General features: G+C 44.1%; 1 protein-coding gene across 3 annotated transcripts in view; it reads right to left on the reverse strand.

Moving 5' to 3' along the window:
* Positions 1–2,289: 2,289 nt before the first annotated feature.
* Positions 2,290–13,671, reverse strand: part of LOC102236001 (ras and Rab interactor 2-like) — a 30,277-nt gene continuing 18,895 nt past the window's right edge. For 2 of the 3 annotated variants that reach the window (XM_014471589.2, XM_023327385.1), the window contains exons 7-11: positions 9,546–11,144; positions 4,414–4,722; positions 4,204–4,335; positions 3,957–4,120; positions 2,290–3,836 (exon numbers count right to left, since the gene is read on the reverse strand). In XM_014471589.2, coding sequence (XP_014327075.1) covers positions 3,447–3,836; positions 3,957–4,120; positions 4,204–4,335; positions 4,414–4,722; positions 9,546–11,144 — 2,594 coding nt within the window. In that variant the 3' untranslated portion in view covers positions 2,290–3,446. The remainder of the gene's footprint in view (positions 3,837–3,956; positions 4,121–4,203; positions 4,336–4,413; positions 4,723–9,545; positions 11,145–13,671) is intronic. The other variant, XM_023327384.1, reaches the window with a different exon arrangement.

Raw genomic sequence — 13,671 nt, forward strand, 5'->3', positions numbered from 1 at the left:
CACGGTTATGCCGACTTTATACTTTCCTTTGGTTTATTATTTGTTTGTATTTCCTTAATTCATGTAAAGCACTTTGAATTACCTTGTTGCTGAAAATGTGCCATATGAATAAAATTGCCTCACCTTATCTTACCTTTATTTTCCAGCAGAACTTTTTTATCAGCCAACATTGACAACAATAGTAACATATACTTTAATAACCATGGTGACACTAGTAAACTCGTCTGACCCATAGAGAATCTATGGAATATTGTCGGATGGAAGAAGAGAGACACCAGAACCAACACTGCAGATGAGTCGAAGGTGCAAAACTGGACTTCCACTGCTCCTCAGCAGAACCACATGCTGATTTTCATGCTGTACTGATGCAGTAATTCACTGAAAACGGAGAACAAAGCCTGAGAACAGATGATATACAGCACATGGACACGCTGTTCAGTAAGTCCACATAAAAAAAATACTTTTTTTTATTTCACTGATGTAATATTTAATTTTCCGACTGAATGTTGGGGTGAATTAAATTTAAATCAGCAGTTCAACGCTGATTTAAAATACACTGGAGGATTTTCTGACTTAATGAGCTGCATTTAAGGTTTTGGGAGGAACAACCCCTCAGTTTCAGACAGACTCTTTCTTGGCGCCCTCTTGTGTACCTTTTCATTAACTACAGTTCACCTTCCAGTCATTGATTTGAAGACGCTTTGTTTTCATTGGTTTGCCCTGTATTGTATCTGCACGGAGATTTGATCCATCCTGGCATCATCTGAACCTGAAGTGCTTCGTTGTCAAGAACACAGGCAACATTCTGTCAACTCCTTGTCGATGCAGGAGGCTGATTTAAATCCATGCTAACTGTTGCAGATGTTTCGATGTTTATCTGCAGAAAGCTGAAAAGGCTTATAGAAGCTCCAGGGCTAAATGGGTAGAGGAGAGGGAAAGAAGCTGCGCCTACTTTTGTGGCTTAGAAAAAAGGAGTCACAAAAGTAACTCTATTAATACTTTAGTTACAAATGGACAGGTTACAACTAAATTGTCTGAAATTGCAAGCAAAATCGTATCCTATACTCCTCAGCCTTCTCCTCTAATGACTCTGAAACCTTCTTCGATTTAATACACCATAGAATTGCTCGTATCGATTTCTCTCAGTTGTGCAATGCAGATATTAATCTTTGTGAACTGAGCAAAGCAGTGGAAAGTTTATCGCTAAATAAATCCCCAAATGATTTTTATGAACATTTTTTTGGGATGGGCTAAGAGAACCTTCTTATCTAATGATTTCAGAAGCAATAAGCAATTTTCAATCACAATGAAGCAGGGTGTTATAACCCTTATACCCAAACCTGGTAAAAAAATAAACTCTCAGATAATTGAAGACCCTTCACATTATTACACACTGATTACAACAGGTTTTATTTGGTTTTTGAAGGACACAACGCAGGAACAAGTGGAGGAGTGTGAGTTTTGGGACCTTAGGGTAACTTGAATACTGAGCTGAGCATAATGCACTGTTCAATGTTTTGCACGTTACAAATAAGCTGAATTGGAGAGGATGTACTGGGCTGTAAATCTGTCTACATGGTGGGACTGAGCTGACTAAAAAATGATTATTTCTTTAATTACTTGAGACGACATTCATTGTGAATTGTTGTCTTTGGTCTATGTAAATAAACTAAGGTGAAATGGACAGGTTTTCATAAAGACTGACAATCAGGGCCGGTCCAAGCCTTTTTGGGGCCCTAAGCAGCTTTTTCTGGGGGGCCCCATACCAACATATCAACACCAGATTTATAATTCCTAAACTACTCTGTGTAACATCCCTGCTATCATTAGCGTCATCTGTACTTAGCATACATTATATAAATACTCTTGTGACTATGCATTTCAACTTTACAGGAGTAACAAAAAAAAAAAAATATATATATATATGTATTTGGATTTTGAAATGCAGAGTGATTTTTAAGTGTGTCATTTTATTTGAACTGTTTTGAAAGTAACATCAACTGATAAACACTAAATTTAATATTTTATATTTCCCCAACAGAGGCAGCAGCCTTCAACAGGAAGAGATTAATCATTATCTGTAAAAAAAAAAAAAAAAAAAAAAACAATATAGTAATAGCATTTAGTTTGTATTATTCAATATTATTTTAAATATTTTTTCTATCATGCTACTTCATTGCTCTTGGGGGCCCCCTGGTGGCGTGGGGGTGCCAAGCGGCGGCTTACCTCGCATATGCTGAGGGGCCGGCCATGCTAACAATGGACCTTTGTACAAACTGTAGTCAGACGTGCTTGAAGATTCAATGTTTATTAAGTGCAGAAGAAAATGTTTCTCATACAGATACATGACAGGCAGGAAAAGTGTCTCGTGACAATTTAACATTAAAAAATATTGAGGATAGGAAGCGTATCTGTGAAAGATCCCAGCACAGACATAAATACAACAGCTCCTAACAACAACATGCCAGGAGAACGCTCGTCTCCTGGGGTGACAACGCTGCCCAACTTCCTGCTGCGGCTCTCACTTTTCTTCCAGCCACGTCGCACTTCCTTTCCGTCTGTGCTGACCGCTCCTCGCTCGTTTCCTCCGCGTGGAACTCGCAGCATCTCGATCATTTTCGCTCTCCTCTAAACAACCTGCACTCTTCCCGTGCAGCGCATCGCAAAGTGTGGCACTTCAGACCAGCTAAAAAGGCCACACAAGCTAACAAATCGCAGCAGTTCCTCTGTCACATGTCAGTGTGAATAGAAAATATGACACCAGCTCGTATCACGAGGATTAAACAGCGAATACCTGCTTCTTAATTTTAAACTTAAAACACAAAGATCTCACTATATTAACGCTATTCTATTGGATCGAGAGAATGGACGCCATGTTCCAAAGGTCAACGACGTATGAATGCATGTTAGGATGATCGGAAGCATCAGATGAATTTACATTTGATCACAGCGGATCTGATTGGGAGGCACGAGAAGATGCATTCCTGAAGAATCACAGGAAATTTGTTATGTACATTAATGGCCTCTAGGTGTCACTAAATCTGTTTTCATAGACAATCTAAAAGTTTACCCAATAAAAGCAATAAAGTAACAGGTGACCTGCAACTGTTAAAAGTAAATGGTGCCTAGATTATTTATGTACACATGCACCGAATGATTGGAAGTGTAAATGAGGACAGATTGCTTTCTGTCCCTTTCAGCTGCTCAGATACCGAATCCAGAGGAAGTAAAAATAACTGCGTGTTTTTCCTCTGTCGGCCGGGTCTGTCTGACAGCGAGGGGATGTTGGTTGAGACAGATGTGCCGCCTGAAAGGAGAAGTCAGGCTCTGTGAAGACTGGCACGAGACGCTGTTTTGCCCACTTGGACTGTTTCGACATCCGGCCAGCGCATGCTGGGGGAAGCATGTTTTGTAGGGGACGATGGTCTGAGGGTGTTCCTCTGTGATCATACAGAGATGGAGCCGCCGCCGAGGGCCTGAGGGTCCGTGCTCTGGTGGTTTAGGTTGGCCTGGGGATCAGGGGTCGCGGCAGGGGTGCTGGAGAGAGATGCTGACGACGTGCCGTTTTTGGCCAAGCGGCGGTAGACAAAGTGGAAGGGAACCGGCTGTGGACGGCTGTGAAGCTCAGCTTTGATCTTCTGAGGGTGGGTGTCTGCTGCCAGCTGCTGGCTGCTGCCCTCCATCTGCAGGAACAGGCCGTAGTTCTTGGGGTCCGACACCTTAAACTTCAGGGCACACAGCTGACACAATTCCTCCACCGTGGTGTACGGTCGCACTGGCAGAGTCTTAGCCGTGCATCCGCTGTCCACCTCCTGCAGTGCCACACGCAGGTAGTTCTGAGAGACAAACAGGACACCACTCATCATCATCATCATCAGGTGAAGGAAAAAGATCACCTCTCTGAGGAAGCAAAGAAGAAGTCTGTCTGGTAAGTCAGTTTGTTAGTGAATGCTCACCTGGAAGTCGTCGACAGAAGGCGCAGAACGCTGGGTGGTGCGCCGCCGGTGCCACTGGTGTAGCGTGTCTCTGGTTTCAGAGCTCAGCACCCTGGCAGCCTGATCCTCCTGGAAGTTCTTAACCAGGGACATGGCTCCATAGGCGCTGGTCAGATAGTAACCACCTGGACACACAGAAACGACGGTAAGAATCATCTGAGGAGAAACATAATGTGCTTTTAAAGGAGGGAAGGTGTTGGACCGGCACCTTCCCCATGCAGCAGCGAAGGGTCCAGCAGCTCCATCATGTACAGGATCTCATTGTCCAGCTCAGGCATGTCACACTGGGCCAGCACGTAGGTCAGCATGGGGAGGAAGTCATCGGCTCCATACAAACGACCTGAAACAAAGGGATGGACGTGCTTCATCATACCAGGTGTGTTGGGTGTGGAAAACCGCTGGCCTCACAGATCTCTACCTGAGTTGTCTTCCATGATGGTGTAAATTAGCTTGCAGACTCTTAGCAGCATGCAGACTTTCTTCTCTGGGGAGTACAGCTTACACATGGTGTGGAACTTCTGCCTGATCTTTTCTATGGCCACGTGGTCGGGAGGCAGAGCGTCGGCCACGCCCATCTCCTGAGGTCGCCGGGCCTTGGCCAATGACAGGTTCTCTTTCAGCTCCTGCCAGCTGCCGCTGCGCACCTGGAACTCCTTTAGCGCTGCGCTGATGGGCAGCTTCAGCGGCTTCAGAACGCACTTCAGCATGGCCTTCTCCAGGACTCTGTCTGAGGAGGGGAGACACAGCTGGGTCTTTACTCCGTCAGAGTAATCACTTTCAAATGACTTCACAGGTTCTAGTTTAACGACCCTTTCGTGTGTAGCGGTCACTACAGTGGGCAGCTACCTAAAAGCCTTTTTCTTGTGCTTCTTGACGATTTTTGTTATAAATGCACACAGACCACTGAAGTGGACACTAGTGCATCACACAATACACCATCAGCTACTGTCCATCCACGGCAAGTGCAAGAAAATATTTGTTAAATCCAATATGGCAGACAGACAGAAAAGCATGCCGACTGACCGAGTCCCTCCTTATACTGTAGACGACTCTTGCAGGTGAAAAAATAGATATTGTGACATCAAGTAACCCCTAAAGACTAGAACTACTGATTCATTTTTTCCAAACAACAACTTTGTATTTGAAGAAAAATACAACTTCATATTTTGTACCCTTAAAGTTTGTTACTTTAAAATTTTAAAGGAACAAACTAAAAATAAATACGTATATATTTATTTATTTAGACTTGGATGCATCACAAGACATCTTAGAGAGAAACAACATACCAGCCCGAAAAACTGGGTACAAGGTTTAGGAAAAGTTTATGGGAAAGAACTGCTTACATCTTTACTCGTGTTATTTCAATGTTGATTCATCAGACATTTCTGGAAGCTCAACTTGAGATACGTTCTGTGCTCTCAGTAAATTGCCAGGACATCAAGCACTCTTGCTCTCAAACAAGCTCGACTCCCTCTTTAAAATTCCTTCCTTGCTTATCATACCAACATTGCTTCGACTCGTTTGTGCGCTGCAGGTGAGACTGCTGACAACCCGCAGTGTGGACAGTGGACATGCGACGGCTGCAGCGACACGGTCACAATCGGCCAACACAAGACAGAGGAGATGGATAACTGGAGGCCAAACCTCAACAGGCCTGTTGAGCGCAGTCTGAGAGCGAGCTGCTGACTCTCCTCTAGGAAACAGTGAGCTCAGCAGTTATTCTGGCTCGACACATCTGTAACCTCTCAGCTTGATTTTACTTTCCACTTCAGCTGGACCGCATCCAGCATCTGCCATCCACAGAGTCTGCGTCAGCGTTGGCTTAGGGAAACTCTCCGCAGCACCCTCCGAGCACAGAGCGATCGCCAACGAGCCTGCAGAAAACACTAGCGGGCCGTTTTCACTTCCTCATTTCACTACTCCACATTGGCTGGGAGCTCTGGGTGAGCGGGACGTTTTTACCGCCTGCCGGGACCGATAAGGAGTAATGCTGGTTTTGTTGGAGCTCATACCTGACCTTACCAGCTAGTAGGAGTATTTTTAGGGTGTGACTTTTACAGGTTAGGTTTACTGGAAACATGTCTCTTCCTGCTAGCTTATCTGCCCAATGGCCCGGCAGATCCGGTTCTGAAACTCCCAACACATGAGGCATCAAAAGAGATTCCCAAACACTTGAAAATTTCTTACATGGGCCGAGTGCATTGTTCCAGTTAGCCTGCTGTTGTTGTTTCTGGGAACTTTGCAGAACGACTAAAGAATCACAGTTGCCATATTTTATAGATATTTTACTGTTTTAATTATTTTTTATTATTATTTGCATCATTGATGGGTTTGTAAGCAGTGATCAAGGCTGTAACAGCGAATCGGTCTTTAATTCTGGTAAAAATTTAAGGGAACAAACTGGAAGGACTGAAAGAACCAGGTACAGGTACAGTGGTTCCTCAGCGCAACGTCTTCCTTTCCTCTGATTAGGCCTGTCACAATAACCAATGTTTCTGGATGATTAATCGTCCCAGACGTTATCGCGATAACCGATAATATTGTTCTTTTGAGACAGTTTGCCAGTGATGTAATGGTAATAATGGAATAAGCAACACAGGAACACATTCTCAAAGATCAACAAGCTTTAAATTCCAATGAACATTTAACACTGGAACTGGAAGACATTTTAAATACCCAAAATAAATAAACAAAACTTCAGAAACAACAAGTAAAATGAATTGCTAAGTCTCAGGAAACTAATGTATGCCTCTAAAAAAGGTTTAGTTGAGACCAAAAAGTCCAGACCGAAGACTTTTATGATCCAGTTTTTGGTAGAAAGAGAAAAACGATAAATCATGAAATTAGAAATGATTGAGTTTGTTTTATTTATTCATGCGATTAACTGATTTATTGATTATTGTGATAGGCCTAGGTTGACTTCTGCTTATTTCTGATAAAGGAGACCCCCACAGCACGGTGTTAAGTCAGAAGTTTGTGTGCTTCTGCGTCCCTTACACATCAGGTTTTAAGTGGACCTCACCAGTTGCCTGATTCAGTCTGGAGGAAGCAGGCATGTTTCTGCTAAAAACAGCAATAGTCCTGTGAAATTTCCCAGTTTGAAGCAAGGTTCAGTGCTTTTGGCATCCATAGGAACGTCATGACCAATTAGATCCTGAGATCCTTTCCTAGCTGAGCAGGTGTGGGGATGAGCAGCGATTTCACTATTTTTAATTCAGAAGGTTGTTTTGATCAGCTCTATGTGCGGACGCTCCCATCTCTGGGCCTTCTCAGTGGCAAAGACGCAGGAGGTAATGCGCATCTATCCTCTAACACACACAGTGGTCTCAAACTCCAGTCCTCAAGGACCGGCCGAGCGCACCCGACTCTAACATCAGCTCTTTAGCTCCAGTAGAGCTCGACTGCATGCCAGTGAGGCAGTTTCATTATTTAATTCAAGTGTGTAAGACAAGGGACACATATAAAAGTTGGAGGACTCTGGCCCTCAAGGATTGCAGTTTGAGACCAATGTTCTAACTGATAAGAGATTGTTTACTTCCTGACTCCTTGGTCCGTAACAAGGGAACAGGATGTTTCTTTGAACAAGTGCATGTTGATCTCTGTACGTTGCTAAATGAATAAATCGAGGTTTATTGTTCCTTCATTCTTCCAAGGATCACATCCCTCTTTCATTTCATATTTGATCAGAAGAGACAATGACGGCAGAAACAGAGCGACCCCTGTGTAGGGGCCTGCCTCTAATCTTCCGCCTCTGATTGGACAGCTACTATAAAAGGAGCCGCAGTCTGACGTACTCGTCTGCACGACTTGGAGGCGGGCCATCCAGATGCATCTGGGGCCTTTGAGCCAAACAGAAGCGGCTCTCTGAGGGTGCCGCAGGAAAATACTGGGCAATTTTGCCCTGAAACTAAACAGTGCTGCAGAAAAAACAAGAGCATTCAGAAAACGGACAAGCTGCATACCAACACGATGAAACACACACACACACACACACACCCCTCCCAGTTTAACCCTTTCTTCATACACGGAACAGAAATGTCCGACAGAAGCTTCATGAACGTCACTAAAATGAACCAGAGTTTCGTTTTAGAGTTTAATAATTCCACATTTTAAATCCGATCCCAGTCGCATGAATCCCCACAGGAATATAATCCAGAAAGTTTAGTTCATGTCTGAAATTAATCTGTCCTGAGAACAGTTGTTGACTGCAGGATTCTTGCTTTACTGGATTCTACCTTCTTTTTTTGGTGCTGTTGCAGTGAACAGGTGAATTTATGGACTTCAGCGGTCAAACGTTTTCCTGGAGGTTCATCTGAGGGCCTGACCATCAAACTCAAGTAGTTTTCAACTTTATTCAGACAGGTCGGCTGGGTTTTTATTTTGGTTTAGCCTGCACTCACTGGATCATTCCTTTTCAACAGCAGGTATGATGGGAGCATGCAGAAAATGGATCTAGTTAGTTTTTTTTGTTTTTTTTTTCAGAATCAGCTTTGACTTGAACCTTTGTTTAGGGACTATTGTCTTTGCTCAGACTTTAAAAAGGAAGCATCCTATTGTTTTCAGAGACTACAGTGCTACAGTGAAGGTGTATGTGAATCTAAAAAGTCCAAATGTCAGCAGCACGGCGTTTGTTTACCTATGATTCTAGTAAAAATACTAATTTTCATCTGTTTATGACTTTGCTGACTGCAGAACATTGTTGATGTGTTTGAACAAGCTAACCTGCTCTGTTCACCCTGAGAGAGAACAGAGTCTTTATTCTCTCCGTCTGCATGTTGTTCTGTTCCAGTCTGTTCCAGTCACGGGGTCCCGGGCCAAAGTTCTCCGACTGCTCTTCTGGCAAAGGTGTGTGTGTTCGTGTGCGAGTGCGAGTGAGGTGTATGCAGGTGTAAATGAGGTGTGTGTGTGTGTGTGTGTGTGTGTGTAGGCGTGTATGTGCGGGTGCATGTGCAAGTGTATACTCAGGTGTGTGTGTGCAGGTGCGAGAGCAAAGTGTGTGTCTGTACCTACTGTATAAGGCCAGCTGTTATTAAAAGAAAAATAATTCTATCTTATAAATCACCAAGCTCAGACATTTATTAACCTAATCACAGGTTAGAGCTGCATGTTTTCAACAAAAACACACCGTTAGCCACCAACTCACACATCAAGCAGTTTAGAAAAAAAATATTTTTATGCTTTTTACAAAACAGAGATGTGAAACTGCTGCATCTGCATTCACATGTTTCCACAATACTGTGATTTCTCCATTGATATTGACATCATTCACCCTTCCCAAAAATAATTAGCCAATTATTTAAAAAGGCGCACAGAAATGACTCGCACAGCCTTCTGAGAGGAGATGACAATGAGGTCACGAGGCTTACGGTGCGGAAATCTGAGCAGTATTGTCAGCAGGAATCCTGCAGAGGTGAACCAAAGTTCCTTTCTATAACTGAATGCGTTGTGCAAGAGGTGTAGTTATTAATGCTTTATGTGACCGCTGGATAACTAGTTAGGTGAGACAGAAATAGTTTTAAAGGAGGAGGAAGGTTTTCATTCCAAACTTACCAATCTGATCTTCAGGAATGAGGCTCTCAATCGGTGGCTCCATCTCGGAGGTTTGTCGCAGGTAGCTCTTCATCTGAGTGATAAACTGGCGGATGGTCTGAAGCAGCTCGAGTCCTGAGGTGTAGCCCTGCCAGGCCTGGGCGCCAGCACCCTCCCCCATGTAGCTCAGATAGTCCTGCACCAGGGAGCCAAAGTACGAGTTCTTATCCTTGGACATCTCCAGGACTTTGCGGATCGCCCTCTTCTCTGGCGTCAGCAGCGAGTTGAAAACGCCGCTCATCTTCCGAAATTTTCCCTGCAGGGCTTTCTGCAGGACCAGGGCGCTGGCACTGGTGCGCCGCTTTGTGTGGACCCCGGGTGGGAGCATAGTAAGTTCTTGGTCTTGCTCACTCTCGAGGCCAACGCCGTAGTCAGGTTCTTCTTCTTCATAATCGTCGTCATCAACTTCGTCGTCTATATTTATGCTGCTGTAACGTAAGTGGGATGGTGGGATGGAGAGGGGGAGATGGGTGTTGAAGTCAGCGATAGTGGGGGGGCTGGGGTCATGCAGTGGAGGAAGGAAGAAGGCAGAGGACTGGGAGTAATCTAGGGAATCCGAGGAATCTGTGGAGAGGCTCATGTCACTCAGTCGTTGGCCTCCATTGGTACAGTCCTCCTGAGATGCTTCTCCAGGTGTGACTTCTGAAAGCTTGCTTCCTGTCATCACCGAAGGCTCTGAAGCACTGCAGGCGCCCTGGCCTGTAGAATGAACCGACTTTTGCTTTGACAGTTTGGTCCTCAGGATGGCCTTCTCAATCGTCTGTTCCTCCAGCGCCAGATGGCACTGAGCATCCTCATGACTGGATGAAGGAGATGCTTTGGATCGACGTGGAGAGGAGGAGAAAGCCGTCAGAGGGAGGGGCAGGGTTCGCCGGGGAATGGATATTGGGGAGCTGATGCTAAGTCTTTTTGGAGGCGAGGACGATGGACTGATGCTCAACGAGGAGCCGAGGCGTGAAAAGAGGTTGCTGCTCTTCTCCTTCTCTTCCTCCTTCGGAATGTTAATCCAGGCGACTTTTTCGGGCATGCTTTGCTGTTGGATGGGAGGAGCAGGCAGGTGTTTGGGAAGACGGGGGGGTGGCGGTCGAGGAGGAGGGGATGGAAAGACACCCAACGCCTGGCTGCTACCAGTTTGTCCTTTACTGCATGGACTTGTGGTTATACTCCCTGAGTTCTCTTGAGGTCGCTGGCTCTCGTCATTGAGGTCTGAGCTGTACGTCTGAGGTCGTTCCAAACACGAGCTTCTCTCTCTCCTATTGGTGGGACTTATATTGTTGTTGGACTCATCTCTAAGTAACTGGTTTACAGTTCTGGCAGAGCTGACCTGGATGCCACCATCTGGCTGATAGACCTTTATAAAAAGGGGGTTGATGAAGCACAGTGCGCCGTTAGGCAGGCAACAGTCCAGCTGAGTGGGGCTGCGAATTCGAAGCTTGGAACATGTAGGGGTAGTTGGACAGGAGAGCGGTCTCAGAGCAGGTGGAGGTGGTCTATCAGGACCTGCCGTCTTTGGCAGAGATGCGGATACTGCTCTCCTGCACAACTTACTGTCCCAGAAGCCTGCACAACAAAAGGAGAAGATGTGTCACTTTGTGCTTAAGATGCTGTTAGTTGGTGCCCAACATCTGGACACACAGACAGTCTTGGAGAATGTACTTCATCTGTTATGTCCACTTGTAGACACTAAACAGTGTTACTTAATGCCATTACTTTGTCAAGAGTCTTTAGGACAGTAGATGCTTAGAGGCCAAGACAAGACACTCCAGCACTGAACCAGCAACTTGTATTGTTATTAAAAAATCAAATTCTAATGCAACTTTTCATAAATATCTACTGTAGAAAATAAGTTTTCATTTTTAAAGAATTGCAATTTTATTTCCATTTTTAGATTCTAAATTAAAGAATGGGGAATGGTAGGTTCTCTTTAATGGGATGTTTACATTAGTTGAAAATGATCAGTTTCCAAATTACTGACGTCAAATAGATCTAAAAACTGTTACTGACTTTCAGTGTCATTCTGTTCTAGAAATGCACTGCAATCGTTCAATGAGTCACTGCTAAAACCTGCATGTGTTATCATAGCTATAATTAAAAACATTGTTTGGTTCTTTTGCTCATTTTTTGCTGAAGTTCCCCAATGCAGAAAGTTCATAGCGCCACTTTGCCTACGCAGCTACAGGTTACTGTCCCCCGGTTTATGCAAACACACATGTACTAAAAATACAAATGGTCTGGAAAATGATGAAGCAACATGTACCAGCTCTGGATTTAATATTGGTGTGGCTCCAAATAGATACTTGTGTGAATTTCACTACATTAATGGGGGAAATTAAAGTAGTACCTGGCACGCCGAAACTTAAAAGTGACCAAGTTTTATAACAAGAGACATTGATTTTTCACTTGCAGTTGTAATGGTTGTATAATTATTTGTCTTTAGTGGAGGAGGAGAATAAAAAAAAATATTTAACACTTAAAACAAAATCTCAGGCTACCATAGAAACTGCAGCACTACTATTGAAGTTGGAAAAGCAACAATTTAAAACATCAAAACTTATGAGTTTGTCCAATCCCTCCAAAACACAAAATATGTCATTTCAGTGCTGCCAACTTTGTTGTGCTTCACACATGTGCAGAAACAGCTTCTATAAACTAAAACAAATCACAGCTCTGAAAAAAATGTGCAACATTTAGAAATACTTTGTGAGCTTTACAGATGGCAACTCTAGACTTGGCAATCACAAACCGGATGAATCCCATTTTCATTTACATTTTCAATGTTTGGTAATCTTTCAGAAACGTTCAATCAAACTAAACAATAGCTCTGCCGATAGTTGAAAAGCAAACTGTCGGACATGTCTGACAGAAAGCTGTCAATAAAGGCAAAAAGAAAAGCCTCGAAGGAAACAAGAGGGAAAAAAAAAAAACAGCTTTATGACAGCCTTCACTGTCTGAGTCATGCCACGCAGAGCGTCTCCAGCCTGAGTGGCAGCAGAGGAAAGACGAGCTCATGAGGAACAGACAGACGTGCCAGATACAGAGCTGCTCCAGCAGACAATACTTACAGTGACTTCCTGAGCTGAAGGACCCAGGCGAGCTGCTGATGTAATATTCCCTGTGGTAAGGGCACACTGTTGTGTCTCCAAAGGCTGAAACTCCTCTGGTTTCTGCCTCAGCCGGTACAATGATTCACTTGGTGTAATGAGATTGTGGGTGGAACTTCAGCCCGCAGTCCCCGCCTCCCGTCCTCCCCCACTCAGTAAAGCAGTGTCCCTGCGCTTTGGCAAACGAGCAGATTTCCTCCAAATTCCAGATCCACGGTCTATGTAAACGTTTAAGCATTTATGGGAGGGTCCTGACAGTCTGAGGGGGCCCTGAGCTGCTGCTGACCAGAATTAGCTTGCTTTAAGACCATTGGCTTGATCTTAAATTACTTAATTAGGATTTAACTAAAGAAAAATTGATGAACTATATGTTTGTTTTGGGGTTTTTTTTAAAACTCTATAATAGTGTGTTTAAGTATTGTCAACAATATGTTCCAATAAGACAGTATTCCTGAAAAACTAAATTTAACTTAAAAAAACAAACAAAAAAAATCACGGCGGTGGACTGCTGTAGTGCCGCCACCACCGAGCTGAGCAGGTTTTCTGGGGGAAACCCTGCACCTCTTTCTGTCTGAAGGGACTCGCTCTTTGCTCCAACCGCCTGTAGAAACTCAGGCCTGAGTCACTGCAGCAGAGTCAGACGACACCGAGTGGCTGTGGAAAGGGGAAGTGGTGTGGAGGACAAACACTGCTCACCTAAACACTATAAATCATTGTTTTCTTCCCACAGAACTCAGAATGAAGTTAAAATTAGTCACTCATACAGCCCGGCCATTGTCAGACGTTTAAAATTTTTTTTATTTTTTTTTAATGATTCCAAGCGAGCAGAGCCCCTCCTCCTTTCCTGCAGGATGACGACCAGGTGCTTGGTCAGAAGCTAGAGGATTTGTAACTGCCGAGTCATGTGACACCAGTGAGCCGCGCGGCTGATCTTCTCCTTGGCGGTTTAAATATTACACAGATGCAAATAAAGGACAAGGCATGTC

Source organism: Xiphophorus maculatus, chromosome 22 (assembly GCF_002775205.1).
Source record: "Xiphophorus maculatus strain JP 163 A chromosome 22, X_maculatus-5.0-male, whole genome shotgun sequence".
Classification (NCBI taxonomy): domain Eukaryota; kingdom Metazoa; phylum Chordata; class Actinopteri; order Cyprinodontiformes; family Poeciliidae; genus Xiphophorus; species Xiphophorus maculatus.